The sequence below is a fragment of the Pyricularia grisea genome (assembly GCF_004355905.1).
Source record: "Pyricularia grisea strain NI907 chromosome Unknown Pyricularia_grisea_NI907_Scaffold_1, whole genome shotgun sequence".
NCBI lineage: Eukaryota > Fungi > Ascomycota > Sordariomycetes > Magnaporthales > Pyriculariaceae > Pyricularia > Pyricularia grisea.
In genome coordinates, this window is record NW_022156716.1 from 7407201 (window position 1) to 7421951 (window position 14751).

Consider the following 14751-nt stretch of genomic DNA (forward strand, 5'->3'; position numbering starts at 1 on the left):
GGGGGGGGGGGGGGGGGGGGGGGGAAGCTCAGCACACTGATTTATCTAAGACTCTAGAGTCTAATAACTCGTGCATAATAACGTACGTTCACTCGGACAAATGCTTGCATGGCTAAGCTTCAAATCAAGCCACTTTACCTTATCTTACCCTCAATAAATTGCTTTATTAATACTTTGCAAACCCTGCTTAACAAACCTGCCCCGTTTTATTGAATGTCTTCAGAGTGAAGGTCCCTAACACGAGTATGTGCGCAACACAACTCCCCATAGAAACGGTGAGGCTGAGCGTTAACATAAGTTCTGCAACAGTTGGATAAACATTTTGTAGCTCTTTGGTCTTGACACGAGTTTTCTAATTATAGCGATTATATCAATTTCGTAATTTCTTCGTGTTTTTCTTGGAAATATTACTCGATTGGCAGGGATTAGGCAGTAAAGCATTACCCGAATACTGGCGGCCACTCCGATGGTTAATTACAAAGTTATGCCGGTATTATATTAATATTAATACCGTACGAGCTAGTCATGGCTTGTTCAATGCCCGAATTAAATATAGATTTGCACCAGCATAATTCCACCAGTTTTTGGGCTACATTAGGTAATTCGGTATGAACAGCTAATTAATTTCCCTATCAGAATGGATATTTAAAATGGTTTAATCGCCCCTAATTATAATTGTACAGCTGGATTGTTAACATTTCCATCAGCCTTAACTCCTTTCCACGCCGCGAACCGTTTTTCGAACCCATTTGAAAAAGATAAAAAAAAAAACTGCTCATCCCTTATCAAGCAAATTCCCATACTTTTTACATATATCATTATGAACCTCAAATTTATTTTAATTTTAATGGCCTCTGTTGCCAGTGCGACGAAGCAATATTACCGGGTTGATATGCTTTTTGGCTATACGGAGGAAACAGAGCGGTCCGTGGGCCACGTGGGTTGTTCGGAGGGAGGTACAGCATACCTGGAAGCCAAGTACCCAACTTATCAAGCAAGCACTCTGGTCAAAGTTGAGAACGGCATCGCCACTAGGGCCGACGGCTCAAAATTAGGCAAGTTTTTCAAACTAAAAGCAACTAAGATATCGGCGGATCACGAGTTAGCTATCGAGGCTGCTATGTGGGATCCTAAATCGGAGCTCCACCATTTGAGCCGCGTGGCTTGATTCGTGGCTTTGCTTGTACCTTAGTCTCAGTGCTCAGACTAGATCCCCCTGCAATTGCAGGGTGGACCGGGCGTTCCATGTACCTTTTAGCCACATGTCTTTTTGACCAATTAAATCGGCCGAAAAAATTGCGCCCGTTTTAATCTGAGGATTTTTTATCGATTATAGCCGTATATGGAGGTAATTATATAAGATAAACACTGTGCGCGCATTATATGCGTAACGGCGATATAATTAAGGGCCACGTTAAAGATCACCCACGATTCCTTATCCAGCACTAGTCTCAGGGCTCATCCCTGAACGCGAGCTCCACAATTGAGCGTGGCTCAATCGTGGCTTTGCTTGTACCTGTGGGTCCAACCAAAGATCACTCTGGTTCAGGTCTGAGGACAATTTGTTTATTTTGGGCTCAAGTGGAGGTGATTTCGCCAATTCGGCGACCGACACTCCGTTATAATTAATTAAATAAAAATCGCAAAAATAAACGGTTTGTACGTTGGATATAGGAATTAACGAAATAATTAACAACGATTTATTTTATATTTTTAATCGTTATATTGGTCGAATTGGGATATGGGTGTCCTTAATTTTCAAGTGGAGGTTGGATTTTTAATAAATTTTTGATTTTTTTGATTTTTTTTAATTATATTTTTATTTTTGAATAAAATTTAAAAATTTTTGCACGTGGGGGGTGGTATATATATATATATATATTATATATATAAATTTTTATTAATATATTACGTAATATAAGGTGTTAAATATTTGAATAGGTAAAATATTTAATATTTTTAATATATTTTACAATCGAAACGGGCTTATAATTTTACCAATTTTAACGATATTAACACCAAAATTTTAACGGTTATATAACCGGTATAAAAGAACGTCCACGTTAAAAAAGTTTTTAAATATTATTCAAATTGCGTATTTTATATTCAAATTTAATAAATTTACTAATTTTTAAATTTTATTTTATATTTATTTTAAATTAAATAAAAAAATAAACGTTGTTAAATTATTATATATATTAAGTATAAAGGTTTATTATACCGAATTATATTTTTATAAAACCTTTTATTAATAAATATATTGATTATTAAATATTTATATAAATTATTAAATTTAACGTATATTTATATAAATAAAAAATTAACGAACGATAATTTGGAAAAAAAATTATACGTAAATATTAATATAAATATACTTATTATTTTATAAAAATAAAAGGTTTATATATATTATTATTTATATATAAATTTTTAAATAGGGCGTTAAAAATAATAATATTATTATTTATTTTTATTTTTATTTAATTATAATAATTACAAATATAAAGTTTTAACCGTTAAAATACCCTAATTTTAAACTTTATAACGATATTTTTATTATATTTTTACCATTTTTATTTAATTAAATATTTATTAATAAAAAAATACACAATATTTTAATTGCATCGCCGATGCGCCTACAGTGCGTACACAGTGCGTATACTGTGTAGTTCCGTCGCTTGCGACGAAAATCGACAATATGTCCTCAGACTAGAACGGGCGCGATCTTTTCGGCCAATTTAATTGGTCGAAAAACCGTGTGGCTAAAAGGTACATGGAGCGCCCGGTCCACCCTGCAACGCAGGGGGGTCTAGTCTGAGCACTGAGACTAGCGATAATCAATTAGATGTCCTCAGATTAGAACGGGCGCGATTTTTTCGGCCAATTTGATTGGTCGAAAAGCCGTGTGGCTAAAAGGTATATGGAGCGTCCGGTCCACCCTGCAACGCAGGGGGGTCTAGTCTGAGCACTGAGACTATTGGTACAAACAAAGCCACGAATTGAGCCACGCGGCTTAATTAGTGGAACTCCGATTCAGGGATCAGCCCTGAGACTATAAGGCTGCACGTGTTCGTCAATGTGTGTTATGTGTTGCAGGCTATATTTACCGAAGTCACTGGCATTAGTCATTGACGGAGGCCTTCGTTTTTGACGATGTTTTTAGTGCAACATTATGTACGACGTAGCATAACTTCCAATGCTGAAAAGCCGTTTGCGTCATACTTCCGGGGGACGGAGAAATAAAAACGCACTGCGCGATTATTTCCGTAGATTAGCCAGCCGGACAACCGGGTCCGAAAAACCCGGATTGAATGTACGGGAGGAGTGGAAATCTCCAACCGCAAATGTGGACTAGCTGGTGTGGGTTGGGGATACATAGATAGCCATTATCGGTCCATTACATCCGCCAGAAAAATACAACAAGAGATTAGCATGATAAGACCCTACCCACCGGCAAATACCGTGGACCAGGCCGATATGGGCGAGGTCCGACATCATGCCTTTCTTTGCTAGTTACCTTACCGATTTAGGCAACTTTCCCAACCTCGCCGGAAAACGACACTATGATAACGAGCTGGGTATTTAGTCTGGATAGAAGTTACCGAAACGGCACAAAATATCTACTTAAGTGAGCCTGATGCCAAGAGACTGCGGGTCTTTTCTCATGTAGGTCTTGATAGCAAACCATGTGTCCGAAGAAAGCCAAGTTTGTGTCCGACGACGGCGATGCTGAAGTCTTGGCGATGTCGAAATCTTGGATTCAAGAGCTGCAGCACAGCATGAAACCCGCAATCCCCATCCGGTTATAAAAAGGGGTATTTGTACGCCTGCTTTCGACATCTTGGCTCGACATCTCATCACCAGGCAAAAACTCCTCACCGAGACTGCCAGCAGCCAACAGCTAGCCATCGCAAGCTGAAAAAGTTGAGCAGCTATGAAGCCTTCTGTCATCTCCCTCTGTCTCGCAGCGGCGGCAAACGCCCTGCTTGAGACCCGCCACCCCCGCGACCTCGGCGGCGGCCAGGCAAAGAACACCCTCTCCCGACGCACCAACAACACGCACAGCGGATTGACCTGCTCAGCGCCCAAGACTGAGCGCACCCAGGCAGCCAAGGCCAACCCCTTCCAGGCGCTGAGCCAGGATGAGATCGACAGCGTGCTGCACTGGGTGTCGAACCCGGCCCTTGGCTTGAACCTCACCAGCCACACGGCCGAGGACCTCTCGCAGACGGACAACTATGTCTGGCACCTCGAGGTTCTCAAGCCCAACAAGACTGATGTGCTGGCCTACCTCGACGGAGGCGCCGCAACTGTGCCCCGCTACGCTCGGGTTGTCATCAACGAGGGCGGAAGGGATGTGCCGCGTGTCGCCGAGTACTATGTCGGACCTCTCCCGGTCGACAACACAACCACCAAGATCCAACCCCTGGACTTCATGTACAACGGCGTCAACGGTGCTAGCATCCTCTTCAACGGACGTTACGTCGACACTCCCCGCAGAAATGGCGTCGATCCGTTTGTGGCCAAGTTCATGTCCGAGATTGCCGACATCACCAACGACCTCGTCGACTTTGCCTACTACGGCGAGGACGACAACCGCACCACCGCCGAGACCTTCTACGACAACCCAACGTCGACAGACGGAACGACTGGAATCGCGTGGATGCCCTTCTACCGCAAGGGTCTCGCCCCTTACGGCAAGCCTTCCAACCTGTACGTGAGCATCGACATCAGCGGCACGGACCCGAGCCTGTACAAGTTGCGCATGATCGTGTACGACCTGGTCATCTACAAGTCGGTCGAGGAGTTCCGCGAGGCCTGGACGGCCGGCAAGATCAACAAGACGCCCGCCCCGCCTGCCGACGATAGCTTCCTGCGCAAGGACCGTGTGGGCGACAAGCTGCGCAAGCTAGAGGACCGCATGGCGCCCACCATGGTCGAGCTCGAGGGCAAGCGCTACGCCGTCGATACCGAGAACCGCTACGTTGAATACCTTGGCTGGAGCTTCTACACGCGCTTCGACCGAGACGTCGGTGTTCAGTTCTACGACATCAAGTTCAAGGGCGAGCGCATCATGTACGAGCTCTCGCTCCAGGATGCCATCGCCCAGTACGCCGGCAACAACCCCTACCAGGCCGGCACGGCTTACATGGACCGCTTCTACGGCATCGGCGCTCAGGTCGGCCGCCTGATCCCCGGCTATGACTGCCCCTACCACGCAACGTACTGGGACAGCGACTTCACCTCTGGCACCGCCGCCACCAGGACCAACAACTCTGTCTGCATCTTCGAGACCGACATCGGCACCCCCATCACGCGCCACACCGAGCCGGGCTACTACATGCAGTCGACCAAGGGCTCCAAGCTGGTCGTCCGCCAGATCGCCACCGTCGGCAACTACGACTACCTCTTCGACTACACCTTCTGGGTCGACGGCACCATCGGAGTCGACGCCCACGCATCGGGCTACGTCCAGGCCAACTACTACCGTCCCGAGGACGAGGGCAAGTGGGGACCGCGCGTCCACGACACCATCACCGGCACGCTGCACACGCACGTCATGAACTTCAAGGCCGACTTTGACCTGGGCGGCACCGCCAACACGCTGGTGCGCACCGACATCGTCGTCGAGAACATCACCCAGCCTTGGTTCCCCGAGCGCGGCGAGTTCGAGATGATGCGCTACAACATCTCGGACGTCGCGTCCGAGAAGGATGCCCTGCTGCCGCTGCCGGCAAACGGCCAGTCCATGTACACCGTCGTCAACAAGGAAAAGAAGAACAAGTGGGGCGAGGACCGCGGCTACCGCATCGTTCCCGGCGTGAGCAACATCCACCTGGCATCGCAGCGGTCGCCGTGGTTCCTCAAGTCGGCACAGTTCGCCAAGCAGTTCCTGGCCGTGTCGCGCCAAAAGGACACGGAGCCCGACTCGTCGGCCGCCCTGAACCAGAACGTGCCCGAGGCTCCCCTGGTCGAGTTCTGGCGCTTCTTCGAGGACGACGAGAGCCTGGTGCAGGAGGACCTGGTCGCGTGGGTCAACCTGGGCATGCACCACTACACTCGCGCCGAGGACATGCCCAACACGCTCATGTCCGAGGCCCATTCGAGCATCATGTTTGCGCCGCAGAACTGGGGCGACGCCGAGCTGACCACGGACCTGGCCAACGCCATTATATACAACGGAGAAGAGGGTGTCGACCGCGTCGTTCCCGAGACCAACGGCGTTTCTGTGCCCGACTGCTTTTTCCTGTCGGCCCAAGATGAACTGCTTGGCGTGTTTGAGAGCAGTGGCGTTCCCGACGCCTATGGCAAGGACGCTTGAGTTTCACACTGCTGGTCACAGTCTCAGGGATCCGTTACACAGACGAATGTATAGAAGTTGGCGGGTCTGTTGAAAACGGATCTGTTGGCTGTGGAACTTGATGTCTCCTAGATAGTTTAATGCCGCATTGAATAATGATATTTAATCTCCTCCGGTTTTCTAGTATTGTTCTTTTTTTTTTTATGTGTGGAGCATGACCAATTTAATTCTGAGCTTTTATTTGGCTAATATCGTTGAGGGTTGTCTAGGCAGCTGTGGGTGGTGTCGCGTAGCGATAAAGGAATGTAAGCTGACGTAAGACCCCGCCGGTATTGTTCCGATGCTACCGGCCGAGGTTCGGCCGCATACCTCGGAGTTATGACTCTGTTGTACCGGTTGAGTATATATGATGATTATCCAAACATTATAACAAACCAGACCATAGAATACATACATTTATCCATAAAAAGTATCACCTGGCGTCGCAATGGCAGCCGATCCGGAGAACTTCTACCCCGCCCTCAAGCGGACCACCACCCCCACGGCTTCCGGCTCCGATGTCGTGGCGTACACATCGGATGCTGGACCTGACCGTCCCATCCTGACACTCATCCACGGGTACCCTCAGTCATCTTTGATGTGAGCAAACTTGAACCTCGGATCCGAAAAATAAATACCCGTGAACCTCTGACTGATATCGTTAAATAAAAAAAAGTTGGCGCCATGTCAGTTCCATCCACGAACCGACTATCCCCATATCTAGGAATAAACTTCACTAACAAAAACAAATATCAGATCGTTCCGGACCTCATCGACAAAGTCTCGCTCTTCATCCCTGAACTACCAGGTTACGGGATCAGCACCCCGGCGAGCAGTCACACCAAGCTCGACGTGGGGCGCGCGCTGCTCGAATCCCTCCGCGCGGCGTTCGCCATCGACAAGACCAGCAGCCGTCGCCTGATCGTCGGCGGGCACGACCGCGGCGCGCGCATCGCGCACCGCCTCGCCGTATCCAAAGACGCCCTGTTCCCCGCCGACGGGGGCCTGGACCTGGTGGGCGCCGTGCTGCTCGACATCGTCCCGACCAAGGTGCAGTGGGAGGCGTTTGCCGACCCGGCCGTCTCGCGGGGCTACTTCCACTGGCCGCTGCTCGCCAACGTCGCCCTCGCCGTGCCCATCCTGCAGGCATACGGCGGTGCGCGGTGGTGCAGGGGCTCGCACGCGCTGATCGCGGGGTCCAACGAGGTCGGGCGGGCGAGGATCGCCGCCGACGGGGCCATCGACGTGCATGCGGGGTTTTTCGAGAGCGAGGAGGTGCTGCGTGCGACTTGTGAGGATTACGCAGCCGGGTCGAATGAGGATGTCGTCGAGCAGGTAGAGGACCAAAAGGCGGGCCGGAAGATTACCGTGCCGACGTTGGTCATGTTCTCAGCGGAGAAGCTGGGCGCAAGGCTGGATGTAGCTGGGATTTGGAGAGATTGGATCGCCGAAGGGGTGGATTATACACCCGTGGCTGTCGGCGACGGGTATGGTCATTATCTGCCTGAGGAGGCCAGTGATGTTGTGACGCAGAAGATCAACGCGTTCTTGGAGAAATTTTGAGCTTCTTAAAGGTATCACAGACTGCAAGTATACATGAGGTGTAAGGTCATCCGTTCGCCAAGAGGCGAGGTGCTTTCTTGAATTCGGTGTTATATCATGTCACTGCGTTCCTGATTATAATTAATGAAGGCTTCCTCAGCGTGCATGATATCTGCAAATTCCTTCCTGCACTCTCTCTAAGGCCCGTCACGACAACACATCCAAACCTTACTTCAATATTGCGCAAGCAAGAATGCAGCTTGTGCCGCCAACTAATGGGAGGTAAAAATATAAAAAATAAAAGAAGAAGAAGAAGCAGAAGAAGAGAGAATGGAAAATGCCTACACATGCGTTGGAACTAGGTTCAAGCATCTGCATTGTATCCAACACAGGTCGATGTAGAAATTTGCGTCGAAATACAGTATGGCACTTGACCGACCGGTTCTGTACCGAATAAATGGACCGCGTTACTGGTAAGGTAGCTTCCCAGTCAGGCTTAGCAGGTCGAGCCGACTAAGTAAGGCGATGTGGGGTGCAGCAACGAGCTACCCAACTGTGCGGCTATGAGATCGGGGAGCACAGCTGGGAACGCCACAAATCTTACGCGCGCGCGCTAACAACAAAACAAACAAAGAGAGGGGAGGAAAAAAAAAAAAAAAGGAAAAAAAAAAAAAAAAAAAAAAAAACATTGAGCTTGAGTTGTGGCTTACTGGCTTCGGAGTTGTAGCCCAAGTCTCGCCGGAACTGGGGGTAAACGCTAGGCGCCAGCGCCAAGGTCAACTAGGAACGTGTACAGTACGAATAATAAATGGGACAATGAGGCCGAGAAAAGTCGTTGAACGCATTGTTCAAAGATAGGGGGAGATCAATGGGAGGAAGAATAGAAGAAAAGAATAAGCAGAAGAAGAAAGGTCCAAGACACATATTCGGTCATTTTTGCATGGCAAGCATGGATAGCTGGTCGAAACTTTTCGGTTGGTTGTTGGCAAGATCAGATGAACTGATTGAACTTAATCCTTGAAAGCTCGAGAAAAATAGTGGGGCGATCAGTCTTTTACCGGCAGCCCGAAGCAAGGGAGCCAGCGCTAAAATGCAGCCATATGTCAAGGAGCATTCCAAGCGACAGACACTGCCTTCGTTTCTTCGTCAGACCCGAATGACCGTTTTTGGGTCTGGGAATTTGATGCTTATTGATCTCAGGGATTTTCCCTGTCATAGGTCATCAACTCAATCCTAGCACCGCAGTCCGAAAAGTTGCTGAAGGACATGTCGTCTTTTGGTCCGAACTTTCAATGGTGGTAGCTTTAGCGCTAAATGGCAATGTGGTCTACATACTTTGTAGTTATAGTGAACCTCCTAATAGCTTGCGCCTAGTCGGTAGGATTGTTTTTTTTTTTTTTCTCCACCGATGTCCAAGACTAACAAGACAAAGTCTCAATGAACCTGTCGAACTATCGTAGTTGGTTTATCGAGGTTCAGAGACAGATGACAACACTGTTGAATTGAAGCCATCGTGTATGTGAAGATCGTCTACCAAAAACGCACGCGACAGAAGACAGTAAACTGGAATGTCCCACAGTTCCAGGCGCCCGCCGTCAGTCAAAGTTACACCATACCTACCTAACCTTAACTGGAACATAAAAGTGACGTGGGCTAAATTTAGTAGTGTAGGTTTGCTCCGGCTCCTTGCCCAACTTGGATGCACTGCTGTTGTAACGAGCGCTTGTGCTGCTGCAACCTGACTGCGCCTGGTGGACCTCCGAAATCCAAAGGCGAAACTGATTGGTCATGTTCGCGACTCGCAACGTTGGACCCTTCTTGTTGTCACACAAAAAGGAAGAAGGGATGGGGCGAGAAATTCAAGGTAAGCTTACCTGCTCTTGCTACTGTATTATGTGGAATGGAGCTGTTGGCATTAGCTTGATGGAGGAGTTCCCCGTTGACAACCTGCCGCGTCCTTCTCCTTGTCAAGATCTTCAGAACCACCTACCGGCGCCTAGTTCGAGCACACTGTAATAGATAATTTGCAACATGTAAAAATGTTGTAAACACACAAGCACAAGTTCTTGTCATTCATTGTCTGTATTGTAGAACTCAGAAGATGGTGCACGGTGGGGGCGAAGTGCAGGTTGCCGAGAGTTTTAATGATGATGAGCCTTGCCCACCAAGCCACCCACACACAGGTCTGCTCAAAGGACCTGAGGAAAATAAAATAACCAGCTTGCCAGCAACAGGGCCCGACGAGTTGCATGCCTGCGCCAATTCATCCAATTTCGAGGCAGTGCATCCACAATAAATCGCCCCATATGTAGTTGGGCGGCAGACACTTGGCGCTGAATAGCCGCGAGGGATTTGGGAATCAGATGCGACGCGAATGGAATTGCATCTCACCAGCTTGGCGGCCGCAAGCTATGAAAAGTATTCGGACAGCCGCCTGCCCGCAACCGGCCAACGACAAAAATCGAGAACTAGATTCTCTCTGTATTCTTGGGGGCTGCTTCACTCTCTGACAATTCGTCACCAGCTGTTTAGTCTGCAGCCCATTTCTCAGCTTTGATACTAATAATCCTTTCGCTCGTCATCCGGGTCCTCTTTACAGACTGGTTTTTTGTTTATCTGTACTTACTGTATCGGATCCTCCCTACCCACGTCAAACATCACCCGGATTTTCTCCTTCACCTCCCCGTGTGCCCTCGATTACTCCACGGTACAACTCACCCGACCCTTGAGCGCTACCCAAAAAAAGAAACATCATCGATATTAATATTACCCGAGGAATTGCGTTTCCCTGCGACAACTAGAGACAGCTCAGCATCTTGTGTGGCGCGACGCCATCTTTGCTTGCTGGGTTCCACAAGCGGCCCCCAACGACAACGGCTTGCTTGTATACCCGTTCGCACCGTGTCGCACGAGATTTCTTGCTCGGTTCTGGCACCTGCTGCAACTTCTCTTTCTCAAGTTTCCAATTGATCACAATCTCACTTTCTCAGCGGCATTTCTGACCTTCTCGACGATCACCGGAATATCCTTTGCCACCAGTATCTAATCTAAGCCAAACTCGCTCACCCACACACTCACATTGACCCTTGACCATGGTTTTAAAACTAGGGCCGTCATGTCCTGTGGACGGCGCCTTTTACGTTTGCGATGAATCTCCCATCAAGTTCATCGGTTGCTGTATGACCAATCCATGCGACAATGGTGGTGTCTGTGACAGCAAAGATCTTCGAACAGCTACTTTCAACAGAGGTTCCTACGACAAAGTGCCTCCACAAAGCTGCTCAAGTTCGAATGGAACCAAGTCGTGGTTCACCTGCCAGAACAACAACATTCCGTTTCTTGGTTGCTGTTCAGAAAACCCTTGCAAACCAACAGGCTGCCCGCAGGACAAACTGATCCCCTCCCGCCTGAGCGATAACGCAACAGAAGCCGCAGTCTTCATCGAGGACCATCCGACGGCAGCACCTTCGCCACCACCAGTGACGACGTCCTCGCCCGCGCCAGTAGAGAGTAGCAACAAAAGCTTGCACCCCGGCATTATTGCCGGCATCGTCGTCGGCGCGCTCATTGTTCTTGCCCTGATCGTTCTGCTTGTCTGCTGGAAGATGGGATGGCGGTTACGAAACAAGGAGGAAGACAGCCGAGTTATCGCAGATTTCCCTGCGACCTATGTCAATAATGCCCTGCCCGACATGGGCGAGGCTCAATCCCAATACCAAAGCAGCAACCCCCATCACAGCTTCAGCCCAGATCATTTCTCTCCAGAGGCTTACAACATCAAGGTCATGCCCGGCCTGGCACCCAAGACATCCATACGGTCGTCGAGGACAACACAGACAATGGTTCAAGAAGATGACGATAGTCGTCCAGTCGAGGGAAGGGGAGACCAGTACCTGTCTGGCAACACACTCGCACCCACAATGGTCGCAGGCGGTGGTTTGTCCATGAGATCCGTCTCGCAACCTACCTCACCAATCACGTCCAACACCAACGCTCATAGGGTCAGCATGATGAGCGCTGTTTCCGACTCGCATGGCCAATATGCACGCGTCAACAACATGATGGTGGATTCACCCGAGCCGTCTCCGAGTTTCGGGCTCATCCCGGAGGTGGCGGGTGAGCAACGGGATCAGCGTCAGCAGTCACCACCACCACGACCTCGCTCCATGTCGCCGCCGCAGCAATTCCAACAGCCCTATTACGCATCACGTCAGTCATATCAAGCTGTTCCCAGTCTGCCACCGGCAGAACTGCCAGACGCCGAGCCTGTCAACAGACCAATGCAAGCGAGTCAACAGCAGTGGCAGCCCTATCGGCCAAAATGAGAGGCAGATACTAATTCCACTTGGCGATTATTATCTGCAACGTTATAAACTCCTCTTTTTTGTTTTACATGCGGGTTGAGGTGGGTCTTTTCCAAGGCTAGCAATCCGCCTTTCCTATCTTTGAACTTTGAACTTGCATTTTCTGTTATATATCCATCATGCCTCACTGCGTTTACATCCCAAAAAAAAGATTTGCGTCTACTTCAGGAGACCATCTCACTAGTAACGTAATGCTACATTATTCAATCCTAAAGGACTTGTCAATATCTACTTGGTTATTTTCCCTTGGCATCCGTGATTTCTGGCACCCATCATGTTCTGGTATCTCAGTACCCCGCAGACTTTTAGTCGTGCTCGCAAACCCTCGCCTTTTACACCGGTCAGGACGAGCGACCGCACATGACCTTGCCTCTCACGCGTAACCACCCTCCCTATTCTCGAATCAACTCTGAACAATCTAGGTCGGAATCTAGGATTATTGGTTGGTACACACCATGGATGGAAATCGAGGTGCTTCCAGAAAACGAAGCAGAAATTCACTCAAAACGAGCTCATGTCATTGGTGGAGCCATGATTCGGGATGGTGTCCGCACCCCCTCTATGGTGCGCTGCCTGGAGACATAACTGATTTTGACTTAAGACAGCTTACCTCACGGGACCAATAATACTATTGATGATCCAGAATAATTATTAAACCGGTTGAGAATTATCGTAACTCGGTTGACTGCCTACTATATATGTGCCTATATTACATATACCCTTTCGTTGACAAGCTGCTTTGTCGACCTAGGTAAGGTGGTTGCTCCTTCTTTCCACATTCGGATAACCAAGCACAACATGATGTGACAACACAGTAATTATTGAGAAGGCGCTAACTGAAAAGAACCTAGTCGCGCCTACTTCTTGTGGCAAGACTTCGAAGACAATCTCGTACCCAACTGACTGAGGCAGATCAAGTGGCAGAAATACGAAATGGTGTGTGCTGATGCAATCCTCTTTTGTAGGGTGGCTCTACGTCTGCTTCGCCTCTTCCCTTCCGTAACCTCGGTATTACAGAAATTTTTTATCATGAACCACCTGAAGATCGAAGCCCCAGCCGGTGAGATGAAGACGACTATTGCCCGGATCAACCTCCTGCACTCTTCATCTACAAGGTGAGAAAATCCCTACGGCCGGCGGAATTTGTTGTCAGACAGAGCAGTAGACTAAGTAACAATATTGCTCACCAAACACAGCCCAGAGATGAAAAACATTCCACCCCACAAAAGAGCCTCAGGTCTTCTTCAAAATGGGAGAGACTATGGCGGCAAAGACACAGCTGCTACACCTCGAAAAGACGCACCACCATCAACCTCCGACCTGGCCGCGCCGCGAGACGATGGGATCCTCCGCACATGGCACTACAGCCACCTGGAATACGACCCCACGCCACCCCCGAATCACTGGGGCACAATACGCAAAGCCGACCATACGCTGCACCTTGATGGTATCGTCGATCTGGTGGTGGCTGCGACGCCGGATATCCCCGTCATGACGTTCCGCAACCCCCATGTCAACAAGACCCCCGCGCATACCGCTGCCTACCGAGCCACTACTCGCAAGCGATACCTGGTTGACCTCCTCCAGAGGTACGTCGAGTCCGGGCACGTGCTCGTTTTTGTGCTTCCCGGTGGCAACAAAGTCGTCGGCTTGGCCGTCTGGTCGTACCACAACGCTTCGGTCGATGGTGAGCTGGGCAGCGGAGACGTTACGGTTGTCAAGGAGGAGCTGGTTGAGCTGAGGGCGAAGATCGAGAGACGAAAGCGGAACGGCAGAGGGATCGAGAATGACGAAAATGTTGCCGTGGATGCGTTCCGAGACGCCGTGTTTAGTATGTACAACGTGCGGTGCCAGGAGAACCTTGCCAAGGGTGGCAGGGAGTCCATGATGCTATGGCTGCGGATGCTGTGCGTGCACCCGGAGCACCGCGGCAAGGGCATCGGAGCGGCGCTTGTGGAGGAAGGGATCCGGCTGCAGCGGGGCGACGGGGTTGCAAGGTGGGCGGCACTCTACAGCAGTGGCGAAACGGCGGCGAGGTTGTACAGGCGGCTCGGGTTCCAGGACCACGGCGGGTTTCAGATTAATCTGGGCGAGCTCGATGATGTGAACGGGGATGAGAAGCTCGAGGTGCGCGTCATGGCCAAGAGAATCCGGCAGGAGTCGGAGGTTGAGCTGCGGGATGCTGAGTTGATCAACCCGTGTCAGGTGCATATTCCCACAGCTTCACAGCTTGAGAAGTGGGGGATTACAGACTGGAATAACCTGGTCGTTGAAGGATTGCCGTGGAATGGTGTTGTCAGTCAAATTACGTTGCGTCGTTGACAACAGAGGATCTTTGGCTGCAGTGTCTGAATTTGCCACCGAGTTGCGAGAATATTCAGTAGCTAATTAGTACGCAGATAAAGGGATTCAAACTCGCTTAGGTACCGTTTCAAACCATTTAGAGTTTCTCCATACTCTCTATTTCTACTTCTGTAACACAGTTACCGGGATATCAAAGACACT

General features: G+C 49.4%; 3 protein-coding genes across 3 annotated transcripts; all 3 read left to right on the forward strand.

The window, feature by feature from the left end:
- Nucleotides 1-3934: 3934 nt before the first annotated feature.
- On the forward strand, nucleotides 3935-7903 carry PgNI_02256 (uncharacterized protein; the record flags this gene model as incomplete). The annotated part of the gene is made up of 4 exons (XM_031122323.1): nucleotides 3935-6287; nucleotides 6772-6940; nucleotides 7017-7026; nucleotides 7097-7903. The coding sequence occupies 4 exons, from the start codon at nucleotides 3935-3937 to the stop codon at nucleotides 7901-7903; spliced, it is 3339 nt and encodes a 1112-aa protein (XP_030987630.1).
- Nucleotides 7904-10974: 3071 nt separating this feature from the next.
- On the forward strand, nucleotides 10975-12207 carry PgNI_02257 (uncharacterized protein; the record flags this gene model as incomplete). The annotated part of the gene is made up of 1 exon (XM_031122324.1): nucleotides 10975-12207. One exon carries the CDS (start codon nucleotides 10975-10977, stop codon nucleotides 12205-12207), a length of 1233 nt encoding a protein of 410 aa, XP_030987631.1.
- Nucleotides 12208-12923: 716 nt separating this feature from the next.
- On the forward strand, nucleotides 12924-14682 carry PgNI_02258 (uncharacterized protein). The gene is made up of 3 exons (XM_031122325.1): nucleotides 12924-12997; nucleotides 13098-13361; nucleotides 13443-14682. The coding sequence occupies exons 2-3, from the start codon at nucleotides 13180-13182 to the stop codon at nucleotides 14566-14568; spliced, it is 1308 nt and encodes a 435-aa protein (XP_030987636.1). The 5' UTR covers nucleotides 12924-12997; nucleotides 13098-13179; the 3' UTR covers nucleotides 14569-14682.
- Nucleotides 14683-14751: the final 69 nt, after the last annotated feature.

What these genes read in the sequence shown, in the direction of transcription:
- PgNI_02258 (XM_031122325.1), top strand. Translation starts at nt 13,180, where the DNA reads ATGGTGTGTGCTGATGCAATCCTCTTTTGTAGGGTGGCTCTACGTCTG. An exon ending in CTGCACTCTTCATCTACAAG is followed by an intron (nt 13,362 to 13,442) that starts GTGAGAAAATCC and finishes CACCAAACACAG; the next exon opens with CCCAGAGATGAAAAACATTC.